The 16,194-nt window shown below is 41.3% G+C and overlaps 1 protein-coding gene across 1 annotated transcript in view; it reads left to right on the forward strand.

Annotated features, from left to right (window-relative positions):
- The window catches only part of LOC109323259 (spindle assembly abnormal protein 6 homolog), a 46,351-nt gene that overhangs the window by 22,259 nt on the left and 7,898 nt on the right, over positions 1-16,194 (forward strand). Inside the window, exons 9-14 of the mRNA XM_019554709.1 lie at positions 4,714-4,908; positions 6,457-6,546; positions 6,618-6,797; positions 7,115-7,196; positions 8,039-8,163; positions 15,124-15,276. Coding sequence (XP_019410254.1) covers positions 4,714-4,908; positions 6,457-6,546; positions 6,618-6,797; positions 7,115-7,196; positions 8,039-8,163; positions 15,124-15,276 — 825 coding nt within the window. The remainder of the gene's footprint in view (positions 1-4,713; positions 4,909-6,456; positions 6,547-6,617; positions 6,798-7,114; positions 7,197-8,038; positions 8,164-15,123; positions 15,277-16,194) is intronic.

Genomic DNA, 16,194 nt, shown 5'->3' on the forward strand with positions numbered 1-16,194 from the left:
CCAGGAGTTTTCAAAGATCCGTGCCAGGGGCTGGGCTATGACGCTCGCCAGCTCCTTGAGTACCCTGGGGTGCAGGTTGTCAGGACCAGCTGTTATTAGGGAGGTCTACTTCCATGGTCCCAGGATTTTCCCTGCTGGTTGCTCAAAGGGTGGGAGTGTTGCCATCCCCAGTTTGGGCTAGCACTCTGAGGCAAGGGGTGGAGGGGACAGTGCAATGCATGCATCTGTTGATGATATGGAGCTTTTCAATCTCCTTCCCTGCTTTGTCATACTGCCTGCAGCAAGCTAATGGGTAAGCAAGCCAGCTGAAGGCTGATAGCAATAACAGTCTTTATCACCCGATTAGCAAAACAATGGCCTCTCTCTTTTACTTCAGACTTATTAAATAGCTTACTGGCTGACCTGTTGATTAGCTTCAAATAGCCCTAAGCAGTCACTGTTCTGTCTGCCTGCCCCAGTGAAATTGGCGAGAGAGACGCATACACACAGACACCTCTTGGCATTAACTAGCATACCATATGCCTAGGGTACTTGGGGGCTGGGGTCTGTGCTGTGGGAGATGGGAGGGGGGATTTCCTGCTTAAGCAGCGGGGGGGGGTGGAGGATAGAGCAGGGGGAAGCCAGACAGACTGCTGTGTCTGCAGTCTCTGCTGGAGCTTTATACTGCATTAGCTAGCATACCACGTGCTGGCTATGGTCCGTACTATGGCAGAGAGGCTTAAGCAGTGAGTGGTGAGATGGTGGGGAGAGGGGGGCACAGGGAAGCCAGCAAACCCTTCTGTGCCTACAAGTCTGCTGGAGCTCTGGCCGGGGGGGAGGGGGAGTGGGGAGCAGAGAGCCCAACGCAGCCCAGAGAGCATGCCGGGATGCTGGGGGAGTCTGGTTTAACTTAAGCCAACAAGGGGTCTGGGACAGACATTGCATAAATGCTTTGAGCTAAATCAGTTAAGTCTGATGCAACATTCAGCCAGGTTTATCTCAAACCAGTTTCGGCCATTTTCAAAGTGGTTTATGTAATAGAACAGATGTTCAGTGTACAGGTTTAAACCAGTTTCTGATCACTTTAATCAGTTTGTGTAATGTTTGTCCCTAGCCCTAGGGACCAGCTCATACAAAGAGAGGCTGAAGGACCCAAGCTGACTTGGGACCCTTCAGTCTGGAGACGAGAAGGCTCAGAGGGGACTTGGTGGCAGCCTATAAGTATATCAAGGGTGTACATCAGAGCCTGGAGGAGCATCTGTTCACCAAGGCCTCCCAGCGGAGGACAAGAAATAGTGGGCACAAGCTGATTGAAGATCACTTCAGACTAGACATAAGGAAAAACTTGTTTGCAAGTTGAGTACCAAGGGTTTGGAACAGGCTTCCCTCAGAAGTGGTCACCCACCCTGGCGATCTTCAAAAAGCATCTTGACGTCCATCTTTCTGGGGTCGTCTGATCCCTGCAGTCTTTCGTGCCCAAGTGCAGCGGAGCTGAACCTGATGATCTGTAAGGTCTCTTCTAGCCCCTAACAACTATGAAAGCTTTCAGATGTGATTTGTTACTTTTGCCCTTCAGAAAGCTATGGAAGATAAATCTATTAAAATAATCTTTCCCTTCCCTTCCACTTCTGTTTTACCCTTGCTTTATGTAATACACCATGGTCCTTAGAGAAGGCTGGGTGATGAGGAGGAAGAAAACGAAGTTTTATGTGTTGCATTTATTGCCCCCCAATTTCTGATTATTTGTTTCTAGAAACTTCCATTTCAGGTGGGTAGGAGGAGATTGAGGAAAACTGCTCTGACTGTGAAAGCACGTTCTTAGTAAATAGCTTTTGAATTCTATGTGAAGATGGTCAGTATTTTTTAATTAAAATATTATCTAAAGATTTTGTTCAGTTAAAAGACTTTTAGGGACTAGCTTTCGTCTATGCCTGTCCGAATGTCATAGCATATTATGCACACCATTACCTTTGCATGTGAGGTTGCGCTTACCCACAGCTGCATGTTATATAGGTTATGGTGATTCTTTTGTCCTCATCTGTTTAATTATATTGAACATTTGCTTAAGGTTCTGATGATCATAGTCCCCAGGGTTTTGGACTGTGAAGGGTAAACTTCACTATCGCATAATTGCAACAGCATTCACTTAGCAGCCTTAAGAATATGTTAGCGAGCAGCTGCTCTTGCACTAAATAGCACTTCTAGAAATTGTTAGCACTAGCAAAGCATGGTGAGAGAGGGGTGAGGGGAGTTAGGGAAATGTCCAGGTGTTCCAGCCCTATGGCTGGAGCAGTCCCCAGATGCCTCCAAAGTGAGCTCCCCTCCTCCCTACTGATCTGCAGAGTGTGCAGAAAAGGGGGAGCAAGGGGAGGGCTAGCTTTCTGGGAATCATTGGTGACATTTAGGGTAAGGGGATCCTTCGAACAGTACCTGTGCTCCCCAGTCCTGCCCTAGTTCTGTTTGAAAGGGGTGGGGGGGAAGTCTTCAGGGATCCTGCAGTGTGGGGGGGCAACTCTGGTTGGTGAACCCCAGCCCTGCAGGTACCTGGCTGTTCCTGGAGCCCATGGCCACAACACTGCTTCCTGCTGGTGTTGGGGAACTTGTGCTTTAGCAGCCATGGCTGCACAGTGATGGGACTAGGGGGGAACCTGCTTTCAAGCCAGAACACCAGGCAGGCAATAACCCCTGGGTCCAGGGCAGCGTCGTTGACTGCCTGCTCCTGTCCAACTGGGATTGGGCTGAGGCGGCAGTAGTGTTAGCCTATCCTGCCACGAGCTCAGGGTACCTATCAGAAAACCAGCAACTTTTTCCCTCTCTCCCTGCCCCTTGGGAAAGGGGGGGGGAACACTTTGATTTCCCAAGAAGCTGCTCTTTTGAAGTAGCTAACAGTTTGTGGCAGAATCACTATCTTGTCTTGTCGCACAATTCTCGGATGCCTTTGGTTTTTGTGTTGGGGAAAGGGGTGTATTTCCTGACACACACATAATGCTTGTCTGTGGCCTGTGTGACATTCAGGTTAGAGAGCTTCAATTTCTAGTGCTCATGAGACTCTGCTTACCCTTAATTTAGTATTTTGAAATCTCCATGCTGTGCTATAGATAACAGTGCACCCAAATGAGAAACCCAATACTTATATTGTGCGGTCTTTTAAGGTAGAATGGTAACACCGCATATAATAAGACGGCAAGGTCAGTGCTTATGAAGGTCATAGCAACGCTACTTCCATTCAGAAAAATGTTTGTTCTGAGTCTCCTTGCTACCAACCCCCACATTGCATGAGATGTTCAAGGCACCACATTTTTACCTGCTATTTTAATTTAGTTCTTTTAATTTGGTGCTATTATATACTATTAGCAAGAGTAGTAGATTTCCATTACAGTGAATTGAACAGGATGTTATCTCTGTAGTTATTATGCATGCCATATGTACAATTATTCCACTTAGTTTAAATTTTAATTGAGCAGAAAGAGACTTGTTTGCAATTAGTAAGAAAATCTTTTTTTTCCCTTTTCACAAGCATTTACTTGTCCAAGAAGCAAAACTAACCAAAAGAATGTGACAACATAGATTACAGTTATTCTGAAGCTGATATAGAAGAACTGTCATTTGCAGAGGAATCAAGACCTTGTTTGGGTTTTTATTTGCGGTGGGGGGCAGGGAAGGGATCATTTGTTTGTTTTTTCCATTTTTGTAGAACAAAATTCACTCTAAATGAACTGGTTACTCCATAGGCGGTCCTTTTTATTTTAGAATATTTTGATCTTTGTTTACATGGTAAAAGGAGATTTAATAAGAAAATTACTGTTTTGAATTATAAATCATAGTTGCAGTATAATTTTTGTCATGGTTTGTTTGTTTGTTTGCTTTTTTACCTGCTTTCCAAATTGTATGCAATTTTCTCCAAGCTCTAGTCTACGCCCACAGCTTCCCTTAGCACAGTAGCAATATTGGCACTTTGCCAGTTTGCTATATTAACTTTGAATATGTCTACTTTTATGTGTCACCTCTTTACACAGAAGGGTCACAAGTGATGGTGCTTTTGACAGAAAGGCAAAAGATGGTTTAATTAAACACAGAATGCAAAAGTTCTGAACAAATCTCTTTTTAATATGTATACACACCTAATGAAAAAAAGACAGACTTGACAAATGAAAACCAAATTTTAACAGCAATTTACAGCAAATAGCGGCAGACAGTTCTTCAGCTGCAAAAACATCACATAATTGGGGATTGTTTAAAAAACAAAAAACCCCAAACAACACAACCTAACATCATTACTAGTGCAAAAGTATAACTTAAGAAAATACTATTTATTTGTGTAGCAGTAGAAACATCCAAAAAAACAGTGCTAGTTCCTAAGATCTTATAGTCAAAGTATAAATGTATTAATGCCTCAGAATGAAGTGAAACTTTCTTCAAGCATAAGGAATTTTTGCAAAGTACCCCCTGAGCCAGTGAGAGGAGGGTGCAAATGCACAAGTTTACTGTGGAATAATTGACTTTATTCTCTAATAAAATTGGAGATGATGGGATGAATGGGCTTACACTAGTGTATATCACACCACTCCAGAGTGAACTTACCCCTGCAGTTTCTTCACTAGTTTTCAGCTACAGCTCTCCAGTCCTCCAAAGGAACTGCTTTGGTTGCTCATCTTAAATTTCTTCCATAGTGCTGTAAAGCCAAAACTTATTGCCCTCTTCTGTTTTCTCGCTGTATTTTTTTTAATTTAATAGGAATATCAGAGGATAAAACAAGAAGTTCTTTCTCTTCAAAGGGAAAATTCAACTCTTGATGCAGAGTGTCATGAGAAGGAAAAATTATTAAACCAGCTAAGGACACACATTGCTGTCCTGGAACAGGAAGTGAAGGATAAAGAGCAAGTAGTGATAAGAACCACAGATGTCTGTGAAAGTACTCAAGAACACAAGGTTGGGAATAGCAGCTCCTTTCTCAAAAACTCTTCCATATATATGTAACCTTGCACGTACTGGAGATGTTTCTCTTATGTTTAACTGTTAAGAGTAAGGCTTTGAAATGTCATAATAAATACGATTTTTGCTTTTTTTACATAACCCTGTTTTTGTTAGCATATGTCCGTCCACATGCAGGTGCATTGATACACCTCCTTAATATTTCAAAAGTTTCTTAAAGGAGAAGTAGAACTGTCAAGCACACATTCTGAAAACATTTTAAATACTTCAGGTTTAATTTTACTTTCTAAAATGGAAGTATATTTGAATTTGGTGCTCATGAAGGAATTGATTGCTCTGGAAATTGAAGTTCCCTTCATGGAGCAGGCAGCAGCAGTATTTTATATATTTCCATATGTGACCCTGCTAGTGTACCTTAACTTGGATACAGAGAACTTCTAAGATGACTTTTCATTGTCATGTCTTTGTATACTATTTTTACTCGATTCCAAGATGAGTTGTCTTTTCTCCCCATTTATCATGGGGAAAACAAAGCTTCATCTTAGAATTGAGTATCACAGCAGGTAGCTGTAAGAAGCGGCTGTGCTGGGAGCCCAGCTGGGGCAGGGAAAGCATTAACAGCATGCAGATTTCCTGTTATCAGTATCTGTTCTTTCCCTGCCCCACCTTTCCCTCCCCTTCTCTCCCCCCCCCCCCCAAAAAAAAAAAAAAAGCTGTGCAATTTGGGAGCCAGGCAGGGAAAGAGGAATCTTCAAGCTGCTGCTGTGATCTCCAGCCAGCTGGGCTTCCTACGGAACAGCCCCTCTCAGCTCTTGGCTGGAATCTGATTCAGCTGTAGCAGGCATGGGGGAGCTCCAGAGACTCTCCTGTCCCTTGCTGCAGAGAGCAGCTATGCAGGGAGCACTGCAATGTACAGACTCTTCCATCAAAACTGCTCCTGGCCAGCTGGGGAGGGGGACCAGGCAAGGAAGGAAAAATCTGAAATCTGCCGTAGGCTCCCTGAAGCTTGGGGCAAGAGTGGCTCTGGAGCCACCCCTGGGCTTAGATCAATGGGGAAAGTAATGAAAGGGGGAGATTAGGCAAAGGGTGTGGGCAGGCTGCCTGCTTCCCCCCTTTTTGCTTCTACTTGTCCCTGTGCTGCAGCTTTCCTGCAGCATCAGGGAGAAGGATGAAATTTAAGACAACTCTCCAATCATTAGATTCTGGAAGTGGAAAATTGCAACAGATTTCAAAGTCATTTTGGATTTGGAAAAAATACAGGAAGTCACCCGTTTATTTTGAGATAGCCAGTAGGGATGCTATTCTGAGTAGGTCCCTTCTCGACTGGGCTGTCATCGGTTAACAGCACTGGCCTCGTGTGAATTTTATAAACCGGTACTTCTGTATAGCCTGTCAAGCGTCACTGCGTTTTAGTTAGTGACCTAGAAATAAAATGCTTTGTGTCCTGTTACTAATCCCCTGAGCCTTCCATTCATCAGTGTCACTAAGCTTCAGCTTTGGTTTATGCTGACACTGGCTAGTCATTAATCCAAAATTCCCTTTCAGAAAAAGTTGGAAGAGTCTCTGGAGAAGAAGCAGTTGCAAATTGGGAAGCTTGAAACAACTGTGAAGTCCATTTCTGAGGAACTTCTAAAAGTAAGACTCTTGCAAATGTTTTGTTCAGTATTATCTACCGTTTTTATCATTCATCGTATTTATTTTTATAGGCTAATGAAATTATCAAAAAGCTCCAGGGAGAGATGAAGAAATTAATGGAGAAGATGAAGTTAAAAAATGCAGTGACAATGCAACAGGAAAAAATACTAGGAGAGAGGGAGCAAATCCTGCAAAAGGAGAGGCTGGAGCTTAATAATGTGAAACAGGCTCTTCAACAAAAAGAGGAAGAGGTAAAAAGCATACAGTTTGGGACTTCTATTTCACATAGAAAAATACAAAGAAGTTAATTAAAATGTACCTGTAGTGTGCAAGATTTTACCATAACTTCATAGAGGGCAGGTTATCATAGTTTTGAAACTTGCAACCTGTTTTATGGCTATCATATTGATTGTTATGGAGAAGAATGCATGATTAGGAACAATATTAGTTAGTATTAGCCCTGGCACACTTCTTTTTCTTGATGATAAGTTTTATTCTTGATATGCCCTTTGTGAAGATTTAAGCGGTTTGGGTTCACTTACGCTTTTAAAACCATTATACTTTCTAGGCCTTAAACTTACAAGAGCAGCTGGACACCTTTGTTCAGAAATTGGAGGAAAGTAAACAACTGCTGAAAACTAATGAGAATGGTAAGGAGTGTAAAGGCACATTTCAGATTTGAGGCTATATCTGCTCCTGGGGTTTTAATTCAGAACATTTGTATTCTGTACTCACTTCAGTTTTGTTTCACTGTTACGTTATGAGTTGAGACCACTTTCAAACTTGAGCTGAAAACTGGAAAAGGTAGATGTTGAATTTATGTGCATGTCTGTACATGAATTACTTTGGTTGTTTTGTTGTGCTAGTGAAGCTATTCTAGACTTGCATTGAAACCAAAGACCAGAATCTAGAACAAAACCTTTAACTTGAAGGTTTTAAGAGTAAATACTTGTGGAAAGAAAAGTATACTAAGACCCTTACAGTTAATAAAACCTAGTAAAACAAGACACCTTCATAACGAGCTTAACTGATCACTCCCAACCTCACTGAAGACGCTGCTCTTGGGAAATACAGAACACTTGATTTCAGTGGGAGTTGACTACTTGCTACCTCGCGCTAGGTGCTCAGCCCTGCATGAAAGGTTCCAATTTAATTGACATCTTTTGAATCAGCCTGGATTTAGATTTTCACATTCATGAATACTCTGTATGCATGTGTGTGTAATACAGATTTTTTTTTGACCAAATACATTTAATTACTATTATCCTGGGAGCCCACTTACCCTGAAATTACTGTAATGCCATTTTATTTTGAAATTATCACAGCTGGCATTGGCCTCAAAGTAATTAATGAATTTCTTGTCATGTGGTATTGCTCGGTTACTCTGACATACTTGACTTCACTTTTTTATTTCTGAGACAAGTCAGAAATAGAGTTCTTATTAGATAGAGCTGAACATGCATTTTATGAATACTTTTGCTGTTCCTTGTAGTAATTTCCTGGCTAAATAAACAGCTGAATGAGAATAAAATTGCATCCATGCATGGATCATCAGGCCACAGTGATGTGCCTTGTGCTGGAAACTCTCCCAATTCAGTGGCAGTGCAAAATGGTCTAGTAAGTATACACGCTGTATGTTACTGAACTGTGGATTGGGAAATGTTCCTATTTTGTATATGCACAACAACGTCTCAGATTTAAAGAGAACCTACTGTCCTAGATGTATCCTTGCCTCCCCTGTGGGACCAGATTCTTCACCCTTGTCTGTGGTGGCTTTTGCATTACCTCAACAGCATAAAGCTACTCCATGGGGCACTTGAAGACTCCCTTTTAGAGTGGACCCACTTTACAAAGGGAATGTGTTGGCGATTGAATAGAGTGCATCGTTTCCTACCAGTTGTCAGTCCTAGTAATCCAAAGTAGCTTTTAAGTTGGTTTGAACTGTTTGGGGATGTCTTTTTGGCTCTTAGCCTACTTAGAATTGTGCGGTACCATTATGCATGCTTTTCCCTTCCTCAGTGTTGCTGAGTCTAGTCTTTCTTCTTTGGTGTTTTAGGTGAATATGAAGGGTGTGACTCTGGGAAGAAAGAAAAGCAAAACATTCAGGCCAGGTACAGACATTATGCTTTTATGGGTATAGACCAGTTTTGTGTACCAAATTTCTGTTCTATTATTGGTATAAATAGATTTCTGATTGCTTCTGTAACAGAACGTAAGTTTGGTGCACACAGACTGGTTTTACAAATGGTGGAACCTGGTTTAAGATTTTTGGTCCCCCCACCCGGGCAAATGTGTATTCTGTCCACTACCAATTTTAAACTATCCATACCAGTTGAAGAAAAACCTGTAACTTGGATCGAATCCACCTCATGCTGTTTGAATGTCTGTACCTAGCCTTAGTGGTTGCATGTGAAGTGGTTCTGTTTTAAGGTTCTGGTGGCTTGAGAGAAGCTTCCTTTTTTACTATTAAAAGATGGCTAGAATGGGTGGTTTCCTTTCAAACTGGTCCAAGTCAAGTTCATGCAGTGTGTGGGTTGTTTTTCCCATGGGCACAGAAGGGAAAAAGCATGTGGTCATCTTTCTCCATGTTCAGCAAATCTATAGCTACTTTATAGTTTGTGACAACAGCTTATGGTTGTTACCAACCATAAATATTGAGGAGGCAAGGACAGGGCTTACCAGAAAAGTGCCAATTGCTGAATAAAGTGCCATTAATGTAGAAAATTTAGCTTGCCCTCTCCCCTTTCTCTTCCTGATATTTTTCACTTCCAAATCAGCAGGAAGAGAGATTTGATTCTATCCAGCACTCTTAAACTCGTAATGCAAATAAGACAGGTTTAAGAAATGTAAGTAAAATAGTCAGTGGAGAAACATTAACTGTAGTTTGTGGTTGTGTAATGCTTTCCAAATTATACAAACTCAGTAGGGGATTTTCATATATCCAAATGATCACTCTATGAAAAGAAGGGCGGCGGATGCTGCTGCTGCACAGGAGTCCTGAGATGTATAACAGATGGCACTAAACTAAAGCTGGAGATGATATTCAGAGTGGAAGGAAAAAAATCTTAAGATCATATCAACAGGTGGTACAAAGGTAAAAATGCATCCCAGTGGTTTAGTGAAAAATGTAGCAGTGAAATAATAGGCGGATGTACTATGGAAAAGTAGACCAGGAGGGCATATTAAAAAGAAACTAGAACTTATATTTGACTAGTTTCAAAACCATCTGGAATATGCATCTTCCAAGCAAATGTAAAAAGAGAAAATCAATATGTTTCTAATTCTAAGGGCAGGCTATGCTTACTCAATTTCTGCATCATAATGACAAATCCATAATGGATATGGTATAGCTGAAATTAGGAGAGGCACTGTACTTGGTTAGATTGCTGAGTTTTATGATTTTGACTGTAACTTCTTTTTAAGTTTACACTTTAGCTCTTTAAGACTAAACAAACAAAAAAAAAATCCAGTTGACTTTTTAGATTTGTTTGGACCTAATAGTGAAGCCCGATAGGTAATAAATGGTTGTTAGAGAGATATACCAAAGACAATCAAGCCACTCTTCAAACTTCTCCTATACAGCCTTGCTCAACCATCAGATATTGTTGCAGTGTTTGGTGTTACTTCATCTTGCAGGCTGTGAAAATGGTCCTTGGATGGGGTGTATAAATCCTTTTTTTTTCCGAATTGTAAGAGAAGAGATTTCCCCAGATGCTATCACTCTGATTTATGATGCAGCATCTTTGGAGAGGCCTAATGAGCATCAGTTGAAAAAGCATGTTTTTTCTAACTTTCCCTTCCTGTCTGTGCCACTGGGATTTCTTGGTTGGAGGACATGGAATTCTGCATGACCCATCCATTCATGTCCAGATGAGAGAGAAACCAATGCTTTAGTTTTGTGGATTAGTCCATTTGAGATGAGTGGTGCAGAACCCAATTTTAGGGACTGAAAATCTGAGGCAGTCCAAGAACTGTACTGTCATATGTAATGCCTAATACTCTGTTATACAATGCTGAAGGAGTAGTATGACCCCTTGAAGAACAGTAAAACAACTGTGTAGCTGTGAAATGGGAAACCAGTTTTGGTTTCCACAGGCAGGAGCCACACAAGCTAATTTTTTTTGTCATCATAGATCCCTAAGGTGTAACTATCATAATGGTTCTTTTTACTAAGCATTTCCATATTATAATCAACCTATTTCTGAAATGTTGAAATTAAAGTACAGTTTATGATTCTGTATATCTCTTTAGCTCGATCACTACTGTCAAAATATTTGTAGGGAAATGATTTGGGTAAAACTCTTCAAGCTGTTCGCTTGATGACAGACACAGCTGTACTGCTCAATTATCTTTATCCACTTAACTTTTTTACGGTTGACAAGAATGTAGTAAAAATTAGGCTATGTGGAGGTAGATGGGTTAAGATGCACTGCAGGGGGGTATGCTAAGATTCTCCTAGAAATTAGTGGTATTTTTCTTTGTAGACTGTATAAAAATTTAAGTGAGCATGATTACTATTCTTCATAAATATGGACAAGGTTATTGGCAGCTGTTGTTAGCTGGAACTCTTCAAAAATTGTTGCTTGTTTCCCTCCTTCCTTCTCTCCCTTCTTCCCTCTATATATTGCTGACTTTTTTTCTACAGACATTTGAAATAGTGTTGTGAACTCACCTCCCCCCCTCCCCCCCTGCCCCCCGGTTTTACTGCAGGTAGGAGTATAATAATACTTTTGTAACATCTTGCTGAGTGATAAATACTGTACCCATTTGGCAGATGAAAAGAGGACTGTGTTGCAATGAGGCCATGTAGTCCCTTAAATAAGTACCTGTATTTGTTCTATTATGACTGTAGCTAAATCAGCCAGCTTATACGCAGGTAGATGTTTCAGGTCTTTAAGGCTGCTCACAGATGTAAAAAACCCCCAGTGTTTTGCTTTAAACTTGGTGCATCCCTGTGCCAAATCCAGTGCATGTCTAGAAGAAGGATTGTGTTAGTTGGACTCAGTTCACCCAACATCTGTATAGATGGGTTGTTTTTTTTTGGGGGGTGGGGTGTTGGTGCTTTTTATTTAATAACTAATTGAATTGGCTTTAGATAAGTGCCAACCAGCCCTGGTGCAGTGCACAGTCTATATGGATGCTGTGGAGCCAGGTAGAATTAACATGCTGCTGCTTCTGGTAAAGCGCTTTTTTTTTTTTCCCCCCCCCCCCCCCCACGTCTGTCAGCAGCCAAAATGAATGTACAATCCTAGTAACTATGTGCAAATATGGACACGCTGTGCATGGACTTTAGCACCTCCTCATTGAAAAAAAAATTGAGGGGTAATAACTTGTTTGCACAGAGGAGTCTGAGCTGAAGCATACTTCCTGACTTCAAGTCCTCTTGAGTCACTTTGCTAGATCTGCTCATCTCTTCTACATGGTCATGAAGAATTAACTTTAACTAACCTTATTTTTAATAAGGAATGTTTACTACTTCTGGTTTATGCAAAATAAGTAATGTAGGAATGAGAAATTCTAAAAAACAAAACAATCCTTAGTTTTGTTAGGAGTCAGTGGATGATACTACTTTAATTTAACCTGGCAAACTCTGGTTGTAGGGCTTTACAGTCTCGGAAAATCTGTCCTGTTGGCTCAGTATGTGATAGGGAATTATTTCCCCCTCCCCATTCCTTCCCCTTTTTTTCGTTAAAAGAAACTGTATGAGTTACCAGTACAGCTGATTTGGTGTGCTTCATAAATTGAATGTAATAACTTGCTATATAGCAGGTCTATTCTTGTAGGCTATAATGTGAAACAGAACAAAACTGATACAAGCAGTAACGTTTTCAGAAGTGTTAGTTAGGAAGTTAGAAGCCAAAATTCCATTATGAAAATGAGACTATTAGGCTATTTTGAAAATATGATGCAGGTTGTCAAACAGGTGAAACTTTTTTTTTTAGTTTTTGCACCCTCCATCCAGAAGTTTTCATATTGGAGGTAAGCAAGAGGTAAAGTGGGTGCTCCTGCTCCCCCAGCTCAGCTGTGGGGGTTCTCAGCAGCAAGCAGCTTTCCTGCATGGCTCTGCTTTGCCCTGCAGTGCCAGATCACACATGTTGGGCTGTGGAGGCTCTGGGGAAAGGCAGCAGGGCAGGAACTTGAGCCTGAAGTAGGCAGCCTGAGTCCATGCCCACACCCTGTGCACAGATTTGGGGGGCACAGGTTCCCCCTGGCCCCGGGAGTGCACACAGCAGCGGGTAGCCCACCATATGTACAGATCTGGGTGACATGGGGGGGGGGGCAGTCCCCCTCCAGGAGCATGTGCAGCAGTGGGGAGCTGGCCTTGCCGCTGCCGCCCCCGCAGTCCTGTGCTGCTTCCTGTTGGGACACTGCCCAGCTGGGAAGCATCCCCAGCCTCAGCCCTGCCCAACTCTCTCCCTCCCTCCCTATGGGGGCCTCTACCCCTCCCCCCCCATTTACCTGCAGGATCTGCTCTCTTGGCTCCCTGGGGGCCATGTACATGTACGTCAGGGTGGGCAAAATGCGGGCCAGATGTGGCCTGCCGGGCCATTCTATCTGGCCTGTGGAGTCCCTAAAAAATTTTAGAAAATTTATATTTATCTGCCCCAGCTGCCTATCATGCGGCCCTCAATGCCTTGCCAAAACTCAGTAAGCGGCCCTCTGCCTGAAATAATTGCCCACCCCTGATGTACGTGCACATGGCGCCCCCTGCATTATTGCCCTCCTCTCTCTCCCTCCCAGCCTGCAGCAGGCTGGAACTCTGTCAGCCTGAAGAGAGCTCGTTGCAAAACTGCAAATCCATGGGTAAAATGAAAAATACGTGTTTAGCTCTGGTAAAAGGTAAAATCCGAAGTGTTCTTTGTTTTTCCCATGGGAAATGAAAAACCTGGATCCCTGTTCATAGCCCACAATAGAGTTTTAGAATCAGCTAGTTACTCTACACAGTGATGATTACTAATTTTCTAGTGGAAATCCATTAGTGTTCTCAGAGTGGATAAAAGCAATATCTGGTGCTGTGATGTTCCTTGTGAGTCTTTGGCCTCACTCTTCCACAGTAGTTCCATCTGTGTACACTTTAGAGATCTATGGGCTGCTTTAAACCCAGAAAAAATAATCATTTGAACAATGAAACTAAAGTATGGTAGTTCAGCTGAGGATATAGAAACCAAAAGTAGGAACAGTCACTTAGGCTAAGTACAGACAGTCAGAAAGCCTGAGGCTGAATTGATTCAATCTTCTCAGGTTAGTCGAAGCTGCATAGATTGAACTGATAAGCAAGTGAAAAGACATTCACTTTTGATTCTGAAAATGCAGTCACATTCTTGCAGTGGCCCAGGCCAGAACCTGGGAGCACCAGAGCACACCTCCCTGTTCAGCTGGAGCAGACGTCCTGTGGGAAGGCTAGGCTTGGCCCCCTGTGAGTGTGGGTATGCAGGGAGGTGCAAAGCATCCTGGGATGTTGGGGGACTCTGTGTGATCTTGAATCTGGAGGGGATCTGGGACAGAAATTCAATAAACTGATTTCTCCAAAATCAGTTAGGTCTGATACTACTTTTATCCAGGTTTATCTTAAACCAGTTTCAGCCATTTTGTTAGTGGCTTATGTGCACTGAACTTCTGTTGTGTTATGGATTTGAACTGGTTTCTGATCAGTTATACCAGTTTGTGTAACTTCGGTCCCTAGCCTTAGTAAAGGCCAGCACAAATCTACTGAATTATTGTAGAATTGCACAAATAGACAATATCTAGCTCTCCAGATTTACTTATTTGATGTGTGTGACCCTCCCTGAAGAGGCTCAGGGCAGTTGAGAAAAACAAAATTAACATTTTTAATCTGTCTTTATAATTTAAGTAAAATAATATGTAATAAAACAAGCTCCCTAGATAATGCGAAACAATTGACACTGCTTGGCACAAATGATGGTGAAGCACTTGCACTATTCAACTTGTGAAGTCACTTATAACTAAGCACATTAAATTTTAACTCAGGAGGTTTGGGCTTTTTATTTTTGTTTTGCTTTTTCAGATGTATTTCTTCAGTAGAAGAGCTGTGTAATTTCTTGACTAAACCTAAAGTTCTGTTGGCCGAATCCACAAAAAATGGAAAATTGTTATTATGTGGTTCAATCATGTTCTGAAATCACCTGAGGCTTACCTAGTAAATATACTTGTTATGACTTTTACTAATGTGCTTTGAAGCTAAATAGCAGTGCTCTGAAATGCTTGGTTAGTGCAAAAGTCAAACTTTGCGAGACTTAAGTGGTAGGCTGTAGGCTGCTGTTCTTGTTGGTTGTTTCTGTTATGGCAGCAGCTACAGGCTAACTAACATTCCTTATTGTAGGAATTGTATAGATACAGAACATCCTGTTGTTTCTTGTGTTGCACAGTCTTACAGGTTTTAAAAAGAAGTGTAGATACTATATGTGTGTGTGGCTTTTTCTGCTTTAGTATACCTAACTCATGCAATAGTTTTTACCAAAAGCATCAAGCCAAATAAAGCATATTTGGGAGGCTTATTTGCTGTGGTCCTGTTTTACTTGAAACTGCTTTCTTCATTTATTTTCATTTTCCTTGCAGCTTCGGCTTCCTCTTCGTAATGATCCTTTCCCTGTCTCTGCAATGCCTCCTTCAGTTATTTCGGCTTCTATTTCTAATTACTCTAAAGGTCCTGCTCCTCTACAAATGGATATCCCATCTGCGATCACCAGTGCTGCAAGATATGGCCCACAGGCAGGCACTATTGTTTTTTATTGTTATGTTATTAGATTTTATTTTTGTTGTCATTCTCTTTCCTTCCACAATAGTGTGTTCCTTCTTCGCTTGTCTCTCATAGCTTCATTTTCCATGTTTTGCTTGATAAACATACCAAATGTTAACATGCAGAATGTTTTTGCCACCAAAAGCTACATTAGATAGAGCTCTTGGTTTTTCTGTTTCTACAGTAAATGTACATGTTAAAGGAATATAATGTTAGGAAATGGCCAGTACTCATACCCAGTGTTCTATGGTCTGATTAGTCTTCTCATACCATAAACATAAAGGAAATATAAGTGCATTATGAAAACAGTATATAACCACTTTTTACAAGGTATTGCAGCTGCATTGTAGGAACTTACTAATTTAATTGGAAACAGAGAAATATATATATATATATATTTATTTGGTAATTTTTTGGGGTCCTGTGAATTTATTTCAGTCAGATTCTGTGGTTTTGGAAGAGCTTTATTTTTAATCAAAATAATAATTTTCTTGTATTATTTTGTATCTCTCAGTTTCTTTCTGCACTCTGGTTGCTGATTTCATGCTTGCTAGGATAGCGCTTTTGTGTGCGAGTCTGCATAGAGATGCATATATATGCTGTATGTATGTAAAATGTTTATACACACTTCATTCGCATGCATACAAAATTGTATACCAGTATATACAAATTAAGAAATGCATGTTTTATTGTATGTGTGATGCAAGGTATAATATATAAGTCCTTTTTTAAATACATAGGGGGTAAAAAGAAGGTCCTGGGTAATGTGGGGCCCTTGCAGGACGCCATGGGAAACCTGGTTGTCACACCAGATGGCAAAGTTAACATGTTTAACGATTTCTTTGCCTCCGTCTTCCTAAGTAGGGACCAGAACAGCCACCTCCCTGGTG

This window comes from Crocodylus porosus, unplaced genomic scaffold, assembly GCF_001723895.1.
Source record: "Crocodylus porosus isolate Cpor-Errol unplaced genomic scaffold, CroPor_comp1, whole genome shotgun sequence".
NCBI classification, from domain to species: Eukaryota; Metazoa; Chordata; order Crocodylia; family Crocodylidae; genus Crocodylus; species Crocodylus porosus.